This window comes from Nerophis ophidion, linkage group LG01 (assembly GCF_033978795.1).
Source record: "Nerophis ophidion isolate RoL-2023_Sa linkage group LG01, RoL_Noph_v1.0, whole genome shotgun sequence".
NCBI lineage: Eukaryota > Metazoa > Chordata > Actinopteri > Syngnathiformes > Syngnathidae > Nerophis > Nerophis ophidion.
In genome coordinates, this window is record NC_084611.1 from 71,598,060 (window position 1) to 71,617,372 (window position 19,313).

General features: G+C 39.6%; 1 protein-coding gene across 2 annotated transcripts in view; it reads right to left on the bottom strand.

Annotated features, from left to right (window-relative positions):
* LOC133558949 (ras-related protein Rab-3D-like) overlaps window positions 1-18,582 on the bottom strand; it is a 33,329-nt gene extending 14,747 nt beyond the window's left edge. Inside the window, exons 1-2 of one of the 2 annotated variants that reach the window (XM_061910152.1) lie at window positions 18,424-18,582; window positions 12,954-13,187 (exon numbers count right to left, since the gene is read on the bottom strand). In XM_061910152.1, the coding sequence (XP_061766136.1) occupies window positions 12,954-13,187 (234 nt within the window). In that variant the 5' untranslated portion in view covers window positions 18,424-18,582. Of the gene's footprint in view, window positions 1-12,953; window positions 13,188-18,389 lie in introns of both variants that reach the window. The other variant, XM_061910160.1, reaches the window with a different exon arrangement.
* Window positions 18,583-19,313: the final 731 nt, after the last annotated feature.

Consider the following 19,313-nt stretch of genomic DNA (forward strand, 5'->3'; position numbering starts at 1 on the left):
AGGCGCAGTAGACCTAAACAGATGAATTTAATATTCTGTTCCTTCATGAAAAGTAATGCAAAGGAGGTAATGCTTGGCGCTAAGAAAATTAATGTTTTCACCGGCCCCAGGAAAGCCATTGAAGCTGCTCTTCATGTACCAAAACTTCCTCATTGCTCCCGATGTGCACAGAATGCTTGCTTGCTGAATACATTACAGTGAGGAGGGGGGGGGGGGGGGGGAGGATGTATTGCTTTCATCTAACAGGAGTACTGTGAGTGAGCCGAGTCTGTCCTGGTGGGTGTCGGGCTGCCTCGCTTGCACGTTCGGCCCCCGCCAGCTCAAAGCCATGCATATTTCATGAAGTGTACCGTCTGGGGACCATGTTAAACATCAACTAGCATTAACGTCGCCGTGTGAAAAAAATGACTCGATGCCACATGCATGGCAGCCAATCGGGGGCCAACCGAGGGTGAGGGGAAAGTGTGCACGGTGTGTGTTGACAATGGTCTCCGAGCCTCCAAGGCTGAATGCTAGAACCTTTTAACCTCGGCTTTTATTAGCTCAAGTAAATTTACAGCACTGACATTTAACAGGCTGCCCTCTTTTTCAAACAATTTTGTTGATATAATATCTGTCAAACCTGTTTTCCCTGAGGAGTTATGTTTTTTTTTTTATCTCCTGCACTGTAGGGATAAGATACCAATGAAAGAGTATAGGGCAGGGGTCACCAGGTAGCCCGTAAGGACCAGATGAGTAGCCCGCTGGCCTGTTCTAAAAATAGCTCAAATAGCAGCACTTACCAGTGAGTTGCCTCTATTTTTTAAATGTTATTTATTTACTAGCAAGCTGGTCTCGCTTTGCTTGACATTTTTAATTCTAAGAGAGACAAAACTCAAATAGAATTTGAAAATCCAAGAAAATATTTTATAGACTCGGTTTTCACTTGTTTAAATAAATTCATTTATTTTTTTACTTCGCTTCTTATAACTTTCAGAAAGACAATTTTAGAGAAAAAATACAACCTTAAAATGATTTTAGGATTCTTAAACACATATACCTTTTTACCTTTTAAATTCCTTCCTCCTCTTTCCTGACAATTTAAATCAATGTTCAAGTAAATTGTTTTTTTTTATTGTAAAGAACAATAAATACATTTTAATTTTATTCTTCATTTTAGCTTCTGTTTTTTCGACAAAGAATATTTGTGAAATATTTCTTCAAACTTATGATTAAAATTCAAAAAAAATATTCTGGCAAATCTAGAAAATCTTTCGAATCAAATTTAAATATTATTTCAAAGTCTTTTGAATTTCTCTTAAAATTTTTGTTCTGGAAAATCTAGAAGAAATGAGGATTTGTCTTTGTTAGAAATATAGCTTGGTCCAATTTGTCATATATTCTAACAAAATGCAGATTGGATTTCAACCTATTTAAAACATGTCATCAAAAATTGTAAAATGAATCTTAATCAGGAAAAATTACTAATGATGTTCCATACATTCTTTTTTTAATTGTTTCAAAAAGATTTGAATGAGCTCATTTTTCTCTTCTTTTTTTCGATTGAATTTTGAATTTTAAAGAGTCGAAATTGAAGATAAACTGTTTCAAAATTTAATTTTAATTTTTTTCGTGTTTTCTCCTCTTTTAAACCGTTCAATTAAGTGTTTTTTTCATCATTTGTTCTCTACAAAAAACCTTCCGTTAAAGGAAAAAAAATGTACGACGGAATGACAGACAGAAATAGCAATTTTTTTTTTAAATATATAGATTTATTTATTAAAGGTGAATTGAGCATATTGGCTATTTCTGGCAATTTATTTAAGTGTGTATCAAACTGGTAGCTCTTCGCATTAATCAGTACCTAAGAAGTAGCTCTTGGTTTCAAAAAGGTTGGTGACCCCTGGTATAAGGGATACACTGAAATGGAGAAAATAATCATGCAAGCAGAATAATGTTGGACTTTTGCGCAAAAAAAAAAAATCCTCATAAGACTTAAGTTGTAGTATTTGGAAAAACTTAAAAATAAAGATGACTGTTATAACTTTGCCCTGCGATGAGATGGCGACTTGTCAAGGGTGTACCCCGCCTTCTGCCCAATTGTAGCTGAGATAGGCACCAGCGCCCCCCGTGATCCCAAAGGGAATAAGCGGTAAAAAATGGATGGATGGATGTTATGACTTTTTTCTGTATTTTTGGGGGGAAAGTTACAATTTGTTTCCAGTAATGTTCACAAAATTTTATCCACTTGATTTTTTTACACCCTAATTATCATGATTTAGCAATTTTTTTGTCCTAAGTTAAACGCTTTATTTCTGTAATTGACAACTTTATTTTTGTAACTTTACAACAATTTATAACAATACAACCTTTGTATTTCTAACTTTGCATCTCATAATGTTACCGGGGCTGCAGCTATCGAAAATTTACTAATCAAGTATTTTTTTTTTAAATTCCTTTAACTATTCGAGTTAACAAATAAAACATATTTTTGCTAAGTTAAAGATCTATCAGAAATACACAGAAGAAAAACATTATTTCACTTATAATGAACAACATTTCAGTTTTATTTTAACTTGACAAAGACTAAATGACATATCTTAGTTCATGGCTGTGACATTTATGAACCCTAAACTTGGACCGGCTGACTAGAAAATATTATTTATAGGATTTTGCGGTGTTTAAACTACAATAAAGACAATTACTGCATTGAAGCACATTAGACCTTTTTACTTGATATATTTATCCATCAACCAAAAGTGAGACATACTTTCTTGTTCTATGAAAGCTCTGCTAAAAATAATTGGCTAGTGGTTAGTGAGCTAAAATGTTTTTATTTTCTCTCTCTTTAACTGATGTTATCATGTAATCTCTAATGAAAAAAGGGTAAACAAGTATTATTTATTTTCAGAAAAATCTAACTTTTTTGTTGATTTATTTTCTAAAATGTGCACTGGGTCCTTAAAAAAGAGCCATGTTCCAAAAAAATGGCCATTCTTTAAACACCACTGGTGTATGTTTATGATCAATAAGGTTTCATGCGTTTGGATGTTTTATGTGTGCCATGCGCAATAATGATAATGCACAGTGGCAGACTCCCTGGGCTTGTGGAGGCGGATCTCTGCTCTTCTTGAGAAGGAAATACTTTCTTTCGTCGCCGGCCGCTTTTGTGTGATTACCAAATAAGTACACAATGCAAGGCCCACTCCCCTATTTTGCTTTTAAAGGGTAACTAAACTTTTTGGGGGGAATTCTACATTTTTTTATCAGTCACAAACTTTAAGAAGACAAGATCATGTCTTTTTTTTCCACAGAGATTGTAAGAGAGACACGAAAAGTCGCATGTTTGTACCCACTAGTTTTTAGTTTTACCCTTTGCTAGGATTAGGATTAATTGTTGATATATGCAGCCCATCAGTCATTGTACAAGTAATTTATGTGTTTGATTATGTTTGTTGTCTTTCATGAAGTCTGCTGCGAGTTGTCAGTGTTGTTGCAGGAAAATGTGAACGTTAAAATGAATGCGCCGCCGAATGCTTAAAATAAGCAAATTACTTAAATATTACATATTGTTCTGAAAGTGCCTCTTACTATGTTTTATATATATATATATATATATATATATATATATATATATATATATATATATATATATATATATATACACTAACAATGATTTGAGAATGAGAATGCATAACAATACCTATACACATATGTATATATATTTATATACAGTCGTGGTCAAAAGTTTATATACACTTGTAAAGAACATAATGTCATGGCTGTCTTGAGTTTTCAATCATTTCTACAAATCTTATTTTTTTTGTGATGGAGTGATTGGAGCACATACTTGTTGGTCACAAAAAACATTCATGAAGTTTGGTTCTTTTGTGAATTTATTGTGAGGCTACTGAAAATGAGGCCAAATCTGCTGGGTCAAAAGTATACATACAGCAATGTTAATATTTTGTTACATGTCCCCTGGTAAGTTTCACTGCAATAATGCGCTTTTGGTAGTCATCCACAAGCTTCTGGTTGAATGTTTGACCACTCCTCTTACAAAATCAGTGCAGTTCAGCTAAATTTGTTGGTTTTCTGACATGGATTTGTTTCTTCAGCATTGTTCACTCGTTTAAGTCAGGACTGTGTCCAATATTTTCACAAAAATAAAATAAGTCATATTTTTGGTTCGTTTAATAGTAAAACAAATTTACACTATTGCAATCAGTTGATAAAACATTGTCCTTTACAATTATAAAAGCTTTTTACAAAAATCTACTACTCTGCTTGCATGTCAGCAGACTGGGGTGGATCCTGCTGAAACCGTATGTATTGAATGAATAGAGAATACTTTAAAATCGTGAAAAAAATCATTTTTGAATCGAGAATCGTGTTGAATTGAAAAAAAAATCGATTTTGAATTGAGTCGTGACCCCAAGAATCGTTATTGAATCGAATCGTGGGACACCCAAATATTCGCAGCCCTAATATATATATATATATATATATATATATATATATATATATATATATATATATATATATATATATACACATACATATATACACATATATATATATACATATATATATGTGTGTATACATATGTATATGTGTATATATGTATATACATAAACATAAACATATATCGTTTTTTAATCGAGAATCGTGTTGAATTGAAAAAAAATCGATTTTGAATCGAATCGCGACCCCAAGAATCGATATTGAATCAAATCGTGGGACACCCAAGATTCGCAGCCCTAAGATATATATATATATATATATATATATATATATATACATATATATATATACACAATATATATATATATATATATATATATATATACACATATATATATATTTATATCAAATATATATATATATATATATATATATATATACATACATATATATACATATATATATACATACATATATATATATATACATATGTGTATCAGTGACGTGCAGTGAGGTTCATGGCTGGTGAGGCACTGACTTCATCACAGTTAGATTTACAAACATATGAACCCTTAAGATTATCTTATTCACCATTAGATTTGCAGCAGTTAACGGGTTATGTTTAAAAGCTCATACCAGCATTCTTTACACATACAAACTGTAACACACAAAAAAGCATACTGTCCAGGAGATTTACATTCATCCCTCACCGTTTGCGAGCTATACAGTCCAACTAGATCTGCCTTTAGTTGCACAAAGTCAAAGAATCTGGCATATTTGGACAGGCTCTGCAGTTTTGTGTCATCAAAAAGTTTTGACATTTCACTGAATGTTGAACAATCCACCAAACCAAGGAAAACCAGCTCACCAAAATGATCAAACCTAGCCTTCATTTGATAGCTTATGTCATCCAGAATGTTACAGAACACTTGTTTTCATTCCAATCTAATTGACTGTCTGCCTCCACTCTCTGCCAGGCCAAGTGCGCTGCATTTCTTCTCAAATCGGTCACAGAAACTTTTGAACTTCAGTCTCATGCGCCCGAGAGTTGCAATGGTGTCGCGGATGCGTGCAAGACAATATTCAATGTCCATCACTTTGTTTTGCAGCACTCTAAAAAGTGCATTAGTCTCATTGAAAATGTCCTCATATACCATAAGGAGAAAGCATGTAGATGTTTTTGACAGCCACTATTCGTATCCTGCTGCCATCATTAGTGTGTCATTATCCCAGCTGTCAGGATTTTCAATGATCATTGTGGTGCATGCTCATTGTCTGCAGCAGCAGAGCTCCATCTTGACAATATCATCCAAATCATGCGACACTCAGGCATGCACTTTGCTGAATGCAATAGCACTAAGTTCAAGTTGTGTGCGTAACAGTGGGTGAACATGGCTTCGGGCAATCTTTCTTTAATTTTAGCTTGCACGCCATTGAGCTCTGAGGCCATTACAGTGGCCCCATCATAGGTCTGAGCTACAAGCTTTTCAACGCAGCCATACTTCTCCAACACTCCCAGGACATACTCAACAATGGCAGAAACGCGTCTGTCATTACTGACGTCATCAAATCCCAAAAACGCCTCCTTCACCGCACAGCCAGCTTCATACCGTAATATGACAGGAATCTGAGCATGGTTTGTGACATCTGTGGTCTCGTCCACTACTCCAGCAACAAATGGGGCTGCACTGATCTCCTTTTTAATTTCATTTCAAATGACATCCCCAACTGCTTCGATTAAATCATTCTGTATTCTATTTGACAAACCAGAAAATACAGTGGATATCTCCAAATGTCTAGCTAGCCTGTCATCATGATCATTCTCAGCAAAAACATGCAATACTTCAACATAGTTGCCACGATTGGTAGTAAGGCTGGGTATCTTCAGGTACCTCGCGGTACGATAATATCACGATATTTTGCCCACAATAACGATAAGATCACGATACAACGATTATGCGATAATCGATGTATTGAAAGAAATTTCATCCACGATACATCATGATTTCAGTGTCACTGAAGAAATTAAAAATTTATTGACTGCACTGAATCCACTTCACCAAAATATTTTCTGTCTGTGCAAATTAAAATTATTAAAAAAACAAAATGAATGCAGAAAATATACATTTTAGTGCTACTGAACTTCTATGTAATCATGGACACATCAGTGCTTAACAATTAAAATCAAATTGTTTTATGAAAACCGGCACTTCACTGTATATAAAAAATAAACATTTCAGTCAGTGCATTCATTACATTATCAACTGGGTGGTCTTATGAAAACCTGAGAACACATTTTAAGATACTATATGGTCTAAGATCTTTACAAATAAAGCAAGCAATGGACTTTGTAATGCTCGCAGCCCTGGGGGATGCAGAAAGGAGCTTAGCTTTAAATACGGTGTTGATTGTAGGCTGGCTAACAGAAACGTTAGCATTAGCGTAGCTACTCGCCCTTTCTCTCCGTGGCAAACTCAGGATGATGGCGGACAAGATGGCTGTGCATGTTCGTTGAGTTGCCCGTGTACTTGACCTTCACGAAACAGTTCTTGCAGATTGCGAACTCTTTATCAAGTGTTGTTCCATTGTCTGTATAGTAAAAGCCGAAGTGGGCCCAGACTTCAGATTTAAAATTCGCCGGTGCATCTTTCACTTGTTTTTCTCGCTCCTCCGCTTTGCGTCATTCCCTCCATCTTCTGCTGCTGCTTCTTCTTTACTTTCAAAGAGTACTCTACTAGAGTACTGCGCTAGAGCACCATAATGTGGAGGCTCGAAGTAGTGACTCCATAAATGAAACAGGTTTTTGTGGGCGAATCTGTTGAAAACGGCTGTATGTTTATGTTTATAAATATCGATATTTGACGCCCGTGTATCGATAACGTGCCGCAAGAGGAAGTATTGCGATATATCGTAGTATCGGTGTTTTGGCACACCCCTAATTGGTAGAGCCTGTACTTTCATCATTTCCAAGGAATGCCAGTTGCTGTTTGGCAAGGAAGCAGGTGGCATTGATGAGGTACAGTATTTTAAAATTTCTTGGTTCTCCTCTGCCTTAGCATTGTGGGTGCTGATGTTGAGTCTTCGCTGTACATCCAAAGCCAAGTCTATCCTGGACATCCCAAACGTTTTGAGCGCGATCTGTCTTTGAATGTGAGTAGTCGACCGCTCATGTTTGACGAGGCTTCTCTGCAAGTTCTTCAGGTCACAATATCCCATCTGAGTCCAGACATTGTCACAAGACGAGAAAAGAAGACAGGAAAAGCAGAAAAGGTGGTTTCTTGCTGGACATCCACACAGCCAGCCTTCTGTCCCGAAGTCTGAAGCAAACCTTTTAGCTCCGGCGTTGGTCTTCCATTAATTATTACCTCCTGCTTCGATTGAAAGTCCAGTTTACCAAACTGTTTTATTTTAAATGTACAATCCTCCATTTTAAAACTCCAGGCGAGAGGAAAAAACCAGAGGAAAAAATAAACCATCGCTGCCACTGCATTTGACTTGCTAACTGTAGATTGTTGTCACTTTTTCTGCAGCCGCAAGAATGATCCCTGGGATCACTAGCGCCCTCTACCACCAGGAGGCCGGAGAACAGGTGCTTCACATAGTGCGTCTTTGCAGCCGTTTTATGATTGCCCAGCACAAGAAATACGTTACACACTTACAGTTGTTGACAAAATACACTGTAGATTATATACCTCAGCTAACTAAACTATGGAAATGTATAATATAATTCATGTAGCAATACAGTCTCACTGCACAGCAGCCAGTAGTTGGCCGAGTCATTGCGCAATCCACGGGGAGGCTCAACTAGCTGTGACTCACCGCAAGTAATTCTCAGTATTTGAACGGCAAGTGTGAAAATTAAGCAATTTTGAATAAAAAATCATTTAAAACTGGTGAAGTTAAATGGAAAATAACTTTATAGTATACTCACTGGATACATATAACAATATAATTAATTGTTTTTCTTTTTACATTTTTTTTCATTCCGTGATGGCAGGTGAGGCCCCTGACGCACATCACTGATGTGTATTTATCTGTTATGGTCTGACATAGGGATCATGAATGATAAACATAATTCCGAAAAACTGTGGTTCCCTTTTAATGCGTGCCTGTACCCACTGATTACAGTAACAGAATTGTCCTTTATAATTGCACAGCTGTTCATATCATTTGAGGTTTTAATAGTTTTACTATTTTTGTATAGTAGTATCTGAAGTTCCATCAGGATGTATTTTGAATCAAAAGTTGCCATTTGTACACCGGTCAGTTAAAGTTAAAGTTAAAGTACCACTGAAAGTCACACACACGCTAAGTGTCGGGAAATTCACCTCTGCCTTCGACCCGTCCCCTTGTTCCACCACCTGGGAGGAGAGTGGAGCAGTGAGCAGAAGCTGTGGCTGCGCTCGGTAATCATTTTGGTGATTTAATCCCCAATTCCAACCCTTGACTTGGCATTGGCCCTTGACCAGCATTGACTTGATCACTGATAAACGCTGCCTTTAAGGTGACTATCTACGGTTAAGGAAAAGCTGTGCCGGTCTAAATAAATTGCGTAATTAAGCTGGGGTTAAACATCATTAATGTAATTATTTTTTTGTGATTAAGCACATGGGTTAACATTCATTTTGACAGCTGTATTCTATACATGCATGTCAAGAAAATGTTGGATGTTTGCAAACTGTCACGCTCTGATAGTTTTGTTGCAAAAAATAGATTGTCTGTCTGTAACTATCCTTCTATTATCTCAAATCTGCTTGTTTTCAAGATTAAATCACTGATTTACGGCTTCAAATAAGCTTAAACTGTGAATCTGTTAGTTTTTTTTTAGTTTTTTTTAGTTTGTAGGCCCATAGATGTGCCTACTTTTGCCGTTTTATATTGTGTATTTTTATTGCATTTCCAAATCCACGTGTGTCTACTCGGAGCACTGGGGAGCTGTACGATCCCGGCAGTGTGTCGTTTCATGTTTCCTTGAAATATTCATAAAGACATCATAACTTTTAGTAAAGCTCTAGGGCGGAGAATGTGGGTGTGAACATAAAGATTTGCAAGTAGAAAGACCAATAAAAAAAAAATACTTGACATAAATAACATGGAAATGTTCTGTGTGCGGCCATTGGAAGATGTAGCTTACAGTGTAGGGGCTATTAAAAAAAAACCAATTGTAAACGTACACATTAATGCACAAAAGTGTGCGTATGTTGTCCTTTGACATTTCCAGTGTTCATTTCCTTAGTGGTCATGGGTATTTGTGGTGCTTTCGGACATGCTCGAGGCTCTCTGCTTATTATTGTTCTGAAAAACTTTGATTACAAAGTCTTTCTAAGGGCCCAGTGTGAGTATTGGAATTACTTCTTTAGTTTCCTGTTTGGGGCAAGACACCGGGTTTTAACACTCAGCACCTTTTGATAAGCAGACTTATTAGACTGAAATGTGCAAGGAGGAAACACTGTCTGCTAGGCTTCAGACAAGGATCTTTGTGTGAGCCAAAGTGCGGAGGGGACAATGGGTTCAGACCTTTTAGCGCTTAATGATGATTATGATGGGGAAAAAAAGGAAATGTTAATAATAGATGTAACGGTGCATGTATGGGTCATCTGATATTTTTGATACGGTGCAGACTAAGACGCATGTTTACTCCATGGTACACATTAAGTGAAGGACATGAAGTCCATTAAAATTGGCATAATATTGAACAGTCATACAGTGGGGCAAAAAAGTATATAGTCAGCCACCGATTGTGCAAGTTTTACCACTTAAAATGACGACAGAGGTCTGTAATTTTCATCATAGGTACACTTCAACTGGGAGAGACAGAATGTGAAAAAAAATCCAGGAATTCACATTGTAGGAATTTTAAAGAATTTATTTGTAAATTATGGTGGAAAATAAGTATTTGGTCAACCATTCAAAGCTCTCACTGATGGAAGGAGGTTTTGGCTCAAAATCTCAAGAATACATGGCCCCATTCATTCTTTCCTTAACACGGATCAATCGTCCTGTCCCCTTAGCAGAAAAACAGCCCCAAAGCATGATGTTTCCACCTCCATGCTCCACAGTAGGTATGGTTTTCTTGGGATGCAACACAGTATTCTTCTTCCTCCAAACAAGACAAGTTGAGTTTATACCAAAATGGATACATGGATGATACAGCAGAGGATTGGGAGAATGTCATGTGGTCAGATGAAACCAAAATACAACTTTTTGGTATATCCTAGCCCCCGTCCTCTTTGTCATAGTCCTTGACTATGCGCTCAGTAAGGCCATCAATGGGCGGGAGCAGGATCTTGGTTTTACTCTCAATCCAAGGAGGTAAAAAAAAACCCTGGAGTAGTCCTGACTAACCGAGACAAAGTGGACGACATTTGGATGCTCTCTAACAACATGAAGCAAGCACAAGAGCTCTTGAGCAGACTGAAGTCAGAGTGTACCAAGGTTGGCCTTTGACTGAATGCCAAGAAAACTGAGGTGGTCACCTTTAACAACCAAGCGAAACATCTACCTCTCACAACAGGGAGCACTGCTCTGAAGGAAGCCAATTACTTCAACTACCTGGGCTTATGGGTCAACACTAAAGAACAAGATCCAAAAGTATGAGGAAGACACTTGTATGGGTGGCTCTGAATGGCATGGTCAGTGTGTGAAATGTCCACCTCCCCGGAAAAAAACAAATTCAGCTTTTTCTGTGTGACGGTAGAATCTGTCCTCCTTTATGGCCGCTGTCCAGAATGATAGACCCTGAAGCCAACACTGCAGAGGGCTCTAGACGACTGCTACACCAGAATGTAACGTGTAGTTCTCACCATCAACAAGGGCGCACATGTTACCAACGAGAATCTGTATGCTTGAATATTCAGGGTGAGCGACAAAATTGCAGCCAGGAAGATAAGACTCGCAGGAAACACCCAAAGAAACCAGGAGCAGCCAGCCATCCAACTGGTGCTGTGGGAATCAACACATGGGCGAGGACAACCCACAGTAACATTTGTGGATATACTCAAAAAAGCTGCAGAAGCGTAAAGCACCATCGATTTGGCTGAATGTATGGTGAACCGGGATGACTGGAAGTGACGATGGAAGGCTCTTGTCGTCAAGTTAAGCTAAAGTGTTTTATTTTTAATCTATACTATTGAAAGTGGTTAACTTATTTTAACACTTGTGTTAAGTACGACTATTTGCATCCCACATTTCCTTAAAGCGGAGTGTTTTAGTCTTTACATATTACTGCTTATTTTTTGCAGCAGTGGTTGACATATTCATATATAGTTAAATGTACAGATAATAATGCTTAAAATTGTCTATGCCTGGGGTGTCCATAGTGTGGCCAGTAACTAATTATTTAACAACCCACAGCACGATTGTTAGCATTCTAATAATAACATGCTTGTCACCGCCTGCTGCCACCTTGTGGTTTATATGCTCTATTTTCCTTTGTTGGTGCAGCAGACCTCGCTCTTACTGTTTATCTTCCTCAGAGTTCCTGTGTTTCCCTGTGGGCGGAGTTGTGAGAGGTGCACAGCTGTGTCCAATCTCACCAGCACTACTTAGGCAGCACCTTGTCAGCTGGATGGCACTCGGCAATTCCACTCCTCCTGTATGAAGACACTTAAGGTGCGACTTACCTTCATGGCTTTTTCCAGTGCCATCCAGCTTGGTATGTACCGTGATAGTTTGCACGTCTTGCAACTCTGACCTAAGCTTAGTTAGTTTTTGTATATTAGCTTTGGTTCTTTTTTCCACGGTGCTCCTTTTGTTTTCTCTTTTTTGCACCGTCGGTTTTTGTTATCTTTTATTTTTGGATCATTGTTGTGAGTGCTTTTTGTTAAGTAAAGAACTGTTTAACTCACAATCCAGCTGCATCCTTTGGTTCCTCTGTTCTACATTTAACCGAACTGTGACAATGCTAGCTATTTTGCTAATTTTACAGAGATACAACTCAAGGTCAAATATCGTGTTACTTGACAAACGTTAGCTTGCTAACGTCAATATGCTACCCAGTCAGTCATATTTTGGTACTTGCTGCATGCTTTTGTTAGCAGGCTAGCATCTTAAACAACATTTCCAGGTACACACCTCAGAGTAATACATTATATTTTGGTACTTGACGTATGTTACAGGTAGCATTTCAACAAGCTAATATTTGCAGGCTATATTTTGTTGGTTAATTTAGCATGTATACACCTCATTTTTAGCTAATTTTACTCATATTTTTGGTTACTTGACGCCATCTGGCCAGTGTGCCTGTTAGCGTTTCAGTTCGGCTTCGAGTCTTCGACATTCGCAGAATTTTATTTTTCATAACAAAATTGCATTTCTAGTTCTATGGAAAAATATGTATAGTTTACTAGTTTTTAAGGTGAAAACTATCAAAACTTGTCAGTCTGCGACCCTCAGTGGAAGAAGTTTGGCCACCCCTTGTCTATGCAGCCAATAAAATTTTATGAGAGCAACAGCTGCAGTTCTATTCTCTATTTGATAGTAAATACTGAAATCAGGCTGAATGACCTCACCCAGATCTGTAGCTTGATGCGTTTGTCGTTCCTGTAGATTGTCTTGACTTTAAAGTCGATGCCCACAGTGCTGACAAACGCCGATGTGAAGGAGTCGTCCGTGTAGCGGAACAAGAAGGACGTCTTGCCCACACTGCTGTTGCCGATAATCAGCAGCTTGAACATGTAGTCGAAATTCTGGTCGGCTGCGTCTCTCTCCTCCAGGCCTGCTCCTGAATCTCTGGCTGACGCCATCTATCAAAATGCAGACGGATTGAAATGACGTCAAGGATAGATGGACGGATAGTTGGACATTTGGACAGGTGGATAGGCAGACCGACAGGTAGATGGACACTTAGACAGATAGATAAACATGTCGGTAGACACTTGGACAGATAGACGAACAGGTACATGGACACCTGGACAGAGATTAACATTTGGACAGAAAGATGGACACTTGGACAGATGAAAAGCACAAAGGCAGACACTTGGAGAGCTAGATGGGCAGATAAATGGATCCTTGGACAGATAGACGGATAGATGGACCGATAATTGGACACACGGACGGATAAATGGACAGACGGATGAATAGATAGATGGACACTTGGACAGATGGAAGGACACTTGGACATATAGAAGAACACTTGGACAGATAGGTGGAAACTTGGACAGATAGATGGACACTTGGACGTATAGGAGGGCACTTGGACATATAGAAGGACACTTGGACATACAGAAGGACACTTGGACAGATGGAAGAACACTTGGACAGATAGATGAACACTTGGACAGATAGATGGACACTTGGACAGATAGATGGACACTTGGACAGATAGGAGGGCACTTGGACATATAGAAGGACACTTGGACATACAGAAGGACACTTGGACAGATGGAAGAACACTTGGACAGATAGATGAACACTTGGACAGATAGATGGACACTTGGACAGATAGATGGACATATATACGGAGAGATAGATGGAAACTTGGACAGATAGATGGATACTTGGACAGATAGAAAGTCATTTGGACAGATGGAAAGTCATTTGGACAGATAGACGGACAGATAGTCTCCTGGACAGATATATAGACACTTGGATAAATACAGGTACAGATAGAAGTACACTTGAACAGACAAATCAACGGATGGATGGACTGATGGATTAAACATTGGACAGCTAGATGCAGACTTGGACAAACAAATAGTCACTTGGACAAATAGACAGACAGATAGACTCCTGGGCATAAAGGAGGACACTTGAACAGACGGATGAACACTTAGACAGATACATGAACAATTGGGCAGTTGGATGGACACTTGGACAGATGGATGAACACTTGGACAGATGGATGAACACCTGGACAGAAATATAGTCCTTTGGATGGATAGATAGTCACTTGGATAAATAGATAGTCACTTGGATAGATAGATAGTCCCTTGGACGGATAGATAGTCACTTGGACAGATAGATAGTCCCTTGGATGGATAGATAGTCACTTGGACAGATAGATAGTCCTTTGGACGGATAGACGGACAGATAGACAGACGGATAGATGAACACTTGGACAGATATATAAAGTCCCTTGGAAGGATAGATAATCACTTTGACAGATAGATAGTCCCTTGGATGGATAGATAATCGTTTGGACGGATAGACGGACAAATAGACAGACAGATAGATGAACACTTGGACAGATAGATGGAGAGTTGGACTGATAGACTGACAAATAGATAGATTCAAATGGGAACATAGAGATGGACACTTGGACAAATAGGACACTAGGGCAGAATGGATAGAGACTTGGACAAATAGATGTGCACAAACAAAATGTTGCTTAGCACCACAAAGAGCCAAGGACCAAAGCAAAACAAACTGAAGGGACGGCGTGGCGCAGTTGGGAGAGTGGCTGTGCGCAACCCGAGGGTTCCTGGTTTAATCCCCACCTAGTACCAACCTCGTCACGTCCGTTGTGTCCTGAGCAAGACACTTCACCCTTGCTCCTGATGGGTGCTGGTTAGCACCTTGCATGGCAGCTCCCTCCATCAGTGTGTGAATGTGTGTGTGAATGGGTAAATGTGAAAATAGTGTCAAAGCGCTTTGAGTACCTTGAAGGTAGAAAAGCGCTATACAAATACAACTAATTTATCATTTACCATCTATGCAAGGTAGTGTGTGTGTGGTGCAGAAGTTCAAAAATGTTCTTGGATATCATGTGGAAGGATCTCATCTGCTCGGTCATTCAAGAAAATTCCTGCCTGCTTTTTATTTGTATTGTTGTTGTAATATTTTTCTATTTTGTTTCCATTTATACCCCCATTATTTACTTTTTACTTTTTAAATTGATCTCAACTCTGTACACTGCTGCTGGAATTTTAATCTTCCTGAAGGAACTTTCCTGAAGGAAATAATAAAGTACTATCTATCTATCTATCTATCTAAAACAGGGGTCTCAAACTCAATTTACCTTGGGGCCACTGGACGCAGAGTCTGGGTGAGGCTTGGCCGCAAGAAAATATTTCTTTAAAAAAATGTTACATACTCCTGAGCATGTATAGTTGTGTAATGACGTTTTTAAATTGTATTCTTTGTGCACCGCAACTTTCTCTGTGCAAATAAAACAAGTCGGGGTGCCCCTGTGCTCAACAAAAAAATATTGCATCTCCCACTTTTCCTGGATTTGTCTTTGCTCATCACTAACCTTTCCTTTCACTGCAGGCTTTGAAAAAGACACGTTTGGTGTTTTGCAATATATTTGTATTTAGCCAAGGCGCGGAGAATAATGTTACGTCCGCAATGTGTGTCGTTACGCTTTCCCTCCCTACAGCAACACGGCGGTCGGCGGGATAGCGAGCACAAAAAAGTGTTATCCGGCGTCATATAGAAATATATGTAGTGTTCATCGTGTGAGGCAATGTAAATTAAAAATAAAGAAAACAAATTACGGTTTGAATTGGTCCAGGTTATCGGGGACTGCTATTACTGACGGACATGTGTCGCGGTGTGACAGCAGCCAGGCATGTAAGAAAACCCTCGTCTCCATGGCAACGTTACTGTCGCTTTCACTCATTTGCTGCTTGTCCACTAATGCAGGGGTAGGCCACCCAGAACGTTGAGCCATTTTGGACCCAAATAACACAACGCTGTCAAGCGCCATTCAAATAAAACTTGCGGGCCGCACTAACATTAAAAGCCTACTGAAACTTACTACTACCCACCACGCAGTCTGATAGTTTATATATCAATGATGAAATATTAACATTGCAACACACGCCAATACGGCCTTTTTAGTTTACTAAATTACAATTTTAAATTTCCCGGGAGTTTCGTCCTGGAAATGTCGTGTAATGATGACGTGTACGCAAGACGTCACGGGTTTTTAGGAAGTATGAGCGCTGCACAGACACACACAGCTAAATGTCGTCTGCTTAAACGGCATAATTACACAGTATTTTGGAGATCTGTGTTGCTAATCTTTTGCAATTTGTTCAATTAATATTGGAGAAGTCACAGTAGAAAGATGGAGATGGGAAGCTTTAGCCTTTAGCCACACAAACACACGGTGATTCCTTGTTTAAAATTCCTGGAGGTGAAACGTTACTATGGATCAGAGCGTGGTCAAACGAGCATGAATCAAGACGGAATGTCAACCAGCAGGTTTCAGTGAGAAAATTGTGGTTAAAAAGTCGCTTCTTACTGGAGAAAAGCTGAGCTTGTGTCGTCCATGCAGCTGCCGTCGACTCCCCTAAAACACTGCGCGTCAAGACACCCGTGGAGACACCCTTCCGACTATCAGGTACTATTAAACTCACTAAAACACTAGCAACACAATAGAAACATAAGGGATTTCCCAGAATTATCCTATTAAATGTGTCTAAAAACATCGGCATCTGACCCAATCGCGTTTTTTTGTTTTTGTTTTTCTAGTCTGTCGCTATCAATATCCTCAAACACGAATCTTTCATCCTCGCTCAAATTAATGGGGAAATTGTCGTTTTCTCGGTCCGAATAGCACTTTTTGTTGGAGGCTCCTATTATAAACAATGTGAATATGTAAGGAGCCCCCACACTTGTGACGTCATCGTCTGCAACTTCCGGTAAAGGCAAGGCTTTTGTTTAGCACCGAAAGTTGCGAACTTTATCGTGGATGTTCTCTACTAAATCCTTTCAGCAAAAATATGGCAATATCGCAAAATTATCAAGTATGACACATAGAATGGACCTGCTATCCCCGTTTAAATAAGAAAATCTCATTTCAGTAGGCAACACAATAGAAACATAAGGGATTTCCCAGAATTATCCTATTAAATGTGTCTAAAAACATCGGAATCCGGCCCAATCGCGTCTTTTTTTTAACTTTTGTTTTTTTTCTAGTCCGTCGCTATCAATATCCTCAAACACGAATCTTTCATCCTCGCTCAAATTAATGGGGAAATTGTCGTTTTCTCGGTCCGAATAGCACTTTTTGTTGGAGGCTCCCATTATAAACAATGTGAATACGTGAGGAGCCCCCACACTTGCGATGTCGTCGTCTGCGACTTCCGGTAGAGGCAGGGCTTTTGTCTTAGCACCGAAAGTTGCAAACTTTATCATGGATGTTCTCTACTAAATCCATCCAGCAAAAATATGGCAATATCGCGAAATGATCAAGTAGGACACAAAGAATGGACCTGCTATCCCCGTTTAAATAAGAAAATCTCATTTCAGTAGGCCTTTAAACTTTCATATTAAGGTGGGGCCGCAAAATAACGTCTCGTGGGTTGCAATTGGCCCGCGTGTTTGAGACCCCTTATCTAAAAGCCTCAGACTTCTGCTATAATAGCTGAGTAAATGTTAAAAGGAAGAGTTGGTTTAAAAACAATCCATCTTTCTCCCTCGCCATGGTGACATTATAAATCATGGGCCGGGCCGTGCTCCTCCCACCGACTCCTTCTCACTTTGGACATCTCCCAGCATGGATTCAGAACTTATGGAGCCTGGTTGACGGTGAGCGCGGCGTGGAAAGGCCTGTGTATCTCATCCATCATCCTTGCGACCATTCCCCCACCCACCCATTCATCTTCTCCTTTATATCCATTCATCTGTTCATCAGATGCCGCCATCCATCATCCTCCTCCCACCAACACCACCATCATCATCATCATAAAGATGCTGAACCATGCATTCACCCTCACATCCTCCCACCTTCCTCAGGCTGGCTAGCAGGGACATGCTCAGCAGCACCGCACCCCATAGCCACAAAGTGGGACTGTCTCAGCAAAACACACAACAAAGTGATGGTTGGTTAGAACATAAAACTTGTGCTGTGCAGGGAAAGAGGAAGGCGTGTGCAGATGTGACACCGCTGCATGTCACAAGGGGATCAGAATACTTGTTGACTAATTCGAATTATCTACGTGCACATCAGGGCACAAGTAGTTACCGAACTCACACACAAATGTAAGAAAAAATAAAACCTTTTTTTTGCGGGGTGGGTCACGTCGTCGGTACCTTTTCTGGGTCTTCTCCCTCAGTCCCGCGTCGTACTCCGCCTCCAAAGGGGGATCAGTGTGAACCGCTCCCGGATCTTTGCATGTGCTCGCTGCCGGGACGTCTACACTGCACGCCGTCAAGCTCGCGGGAGTGGCGACAGAACACTTCCGGTCTGGACTTTCAAACTAAGATCGCTACTGAAAGAGTTGGATAAACACAGAATAACTGTACTGTACTGTCCATTTTGACGGCATACTTTAAGGCAGGGGCTTCACGGTGGCAGAGGGGTTAGTGCGTCTGCCTCACAATACGAAGGTCCTGCAGTCCTGGGTTCAAATCCAGGCTCGGGATCTTTCTGTGTGGAGTTTGCATGTTCTCCCCGTGAATGCGTGGGTTCCCTCCGGGTACTCCGGCTTCCTCCCACTTCCAAAGACATGCACCTGGGGATAGGTTGATTGGCAACACTAAATTGGCCCTAGTGTGTGAATGTGAGTGTGAATGTTGTCTGTCTATCTGTGTTGGCCCTGCGATGAGGTGGCGACTTGTCCAGGGTGTACCCCGCCTTCCGCCCGATTGTAGCTGAGATAGGCGCCAGCGCCCCCCGCGACCCCGAAATGGAATAAGCGGTAGAAAATGGATGGATGGATGGACTTTAAGGCAGGGGTGTCCAAACTTTTTCCACTGAGGGCCGCACACTGAATAATCAAAGCAAGCGGGGGCCATTTGTTTTAAAAACCAATACAATATATGTTTAAAGGCCTACTGAAATGAGATTTTCTTATTCAAACGGGAATAGCAGGTCCATTCTATGTGTCATACTTGATCATTTCGCGATATTGCCATATTTTTGCTCGGAGGATTTAGTAAAGAACATCGACGATAAAGTTTGCAACTTTTGGTCGCTAATA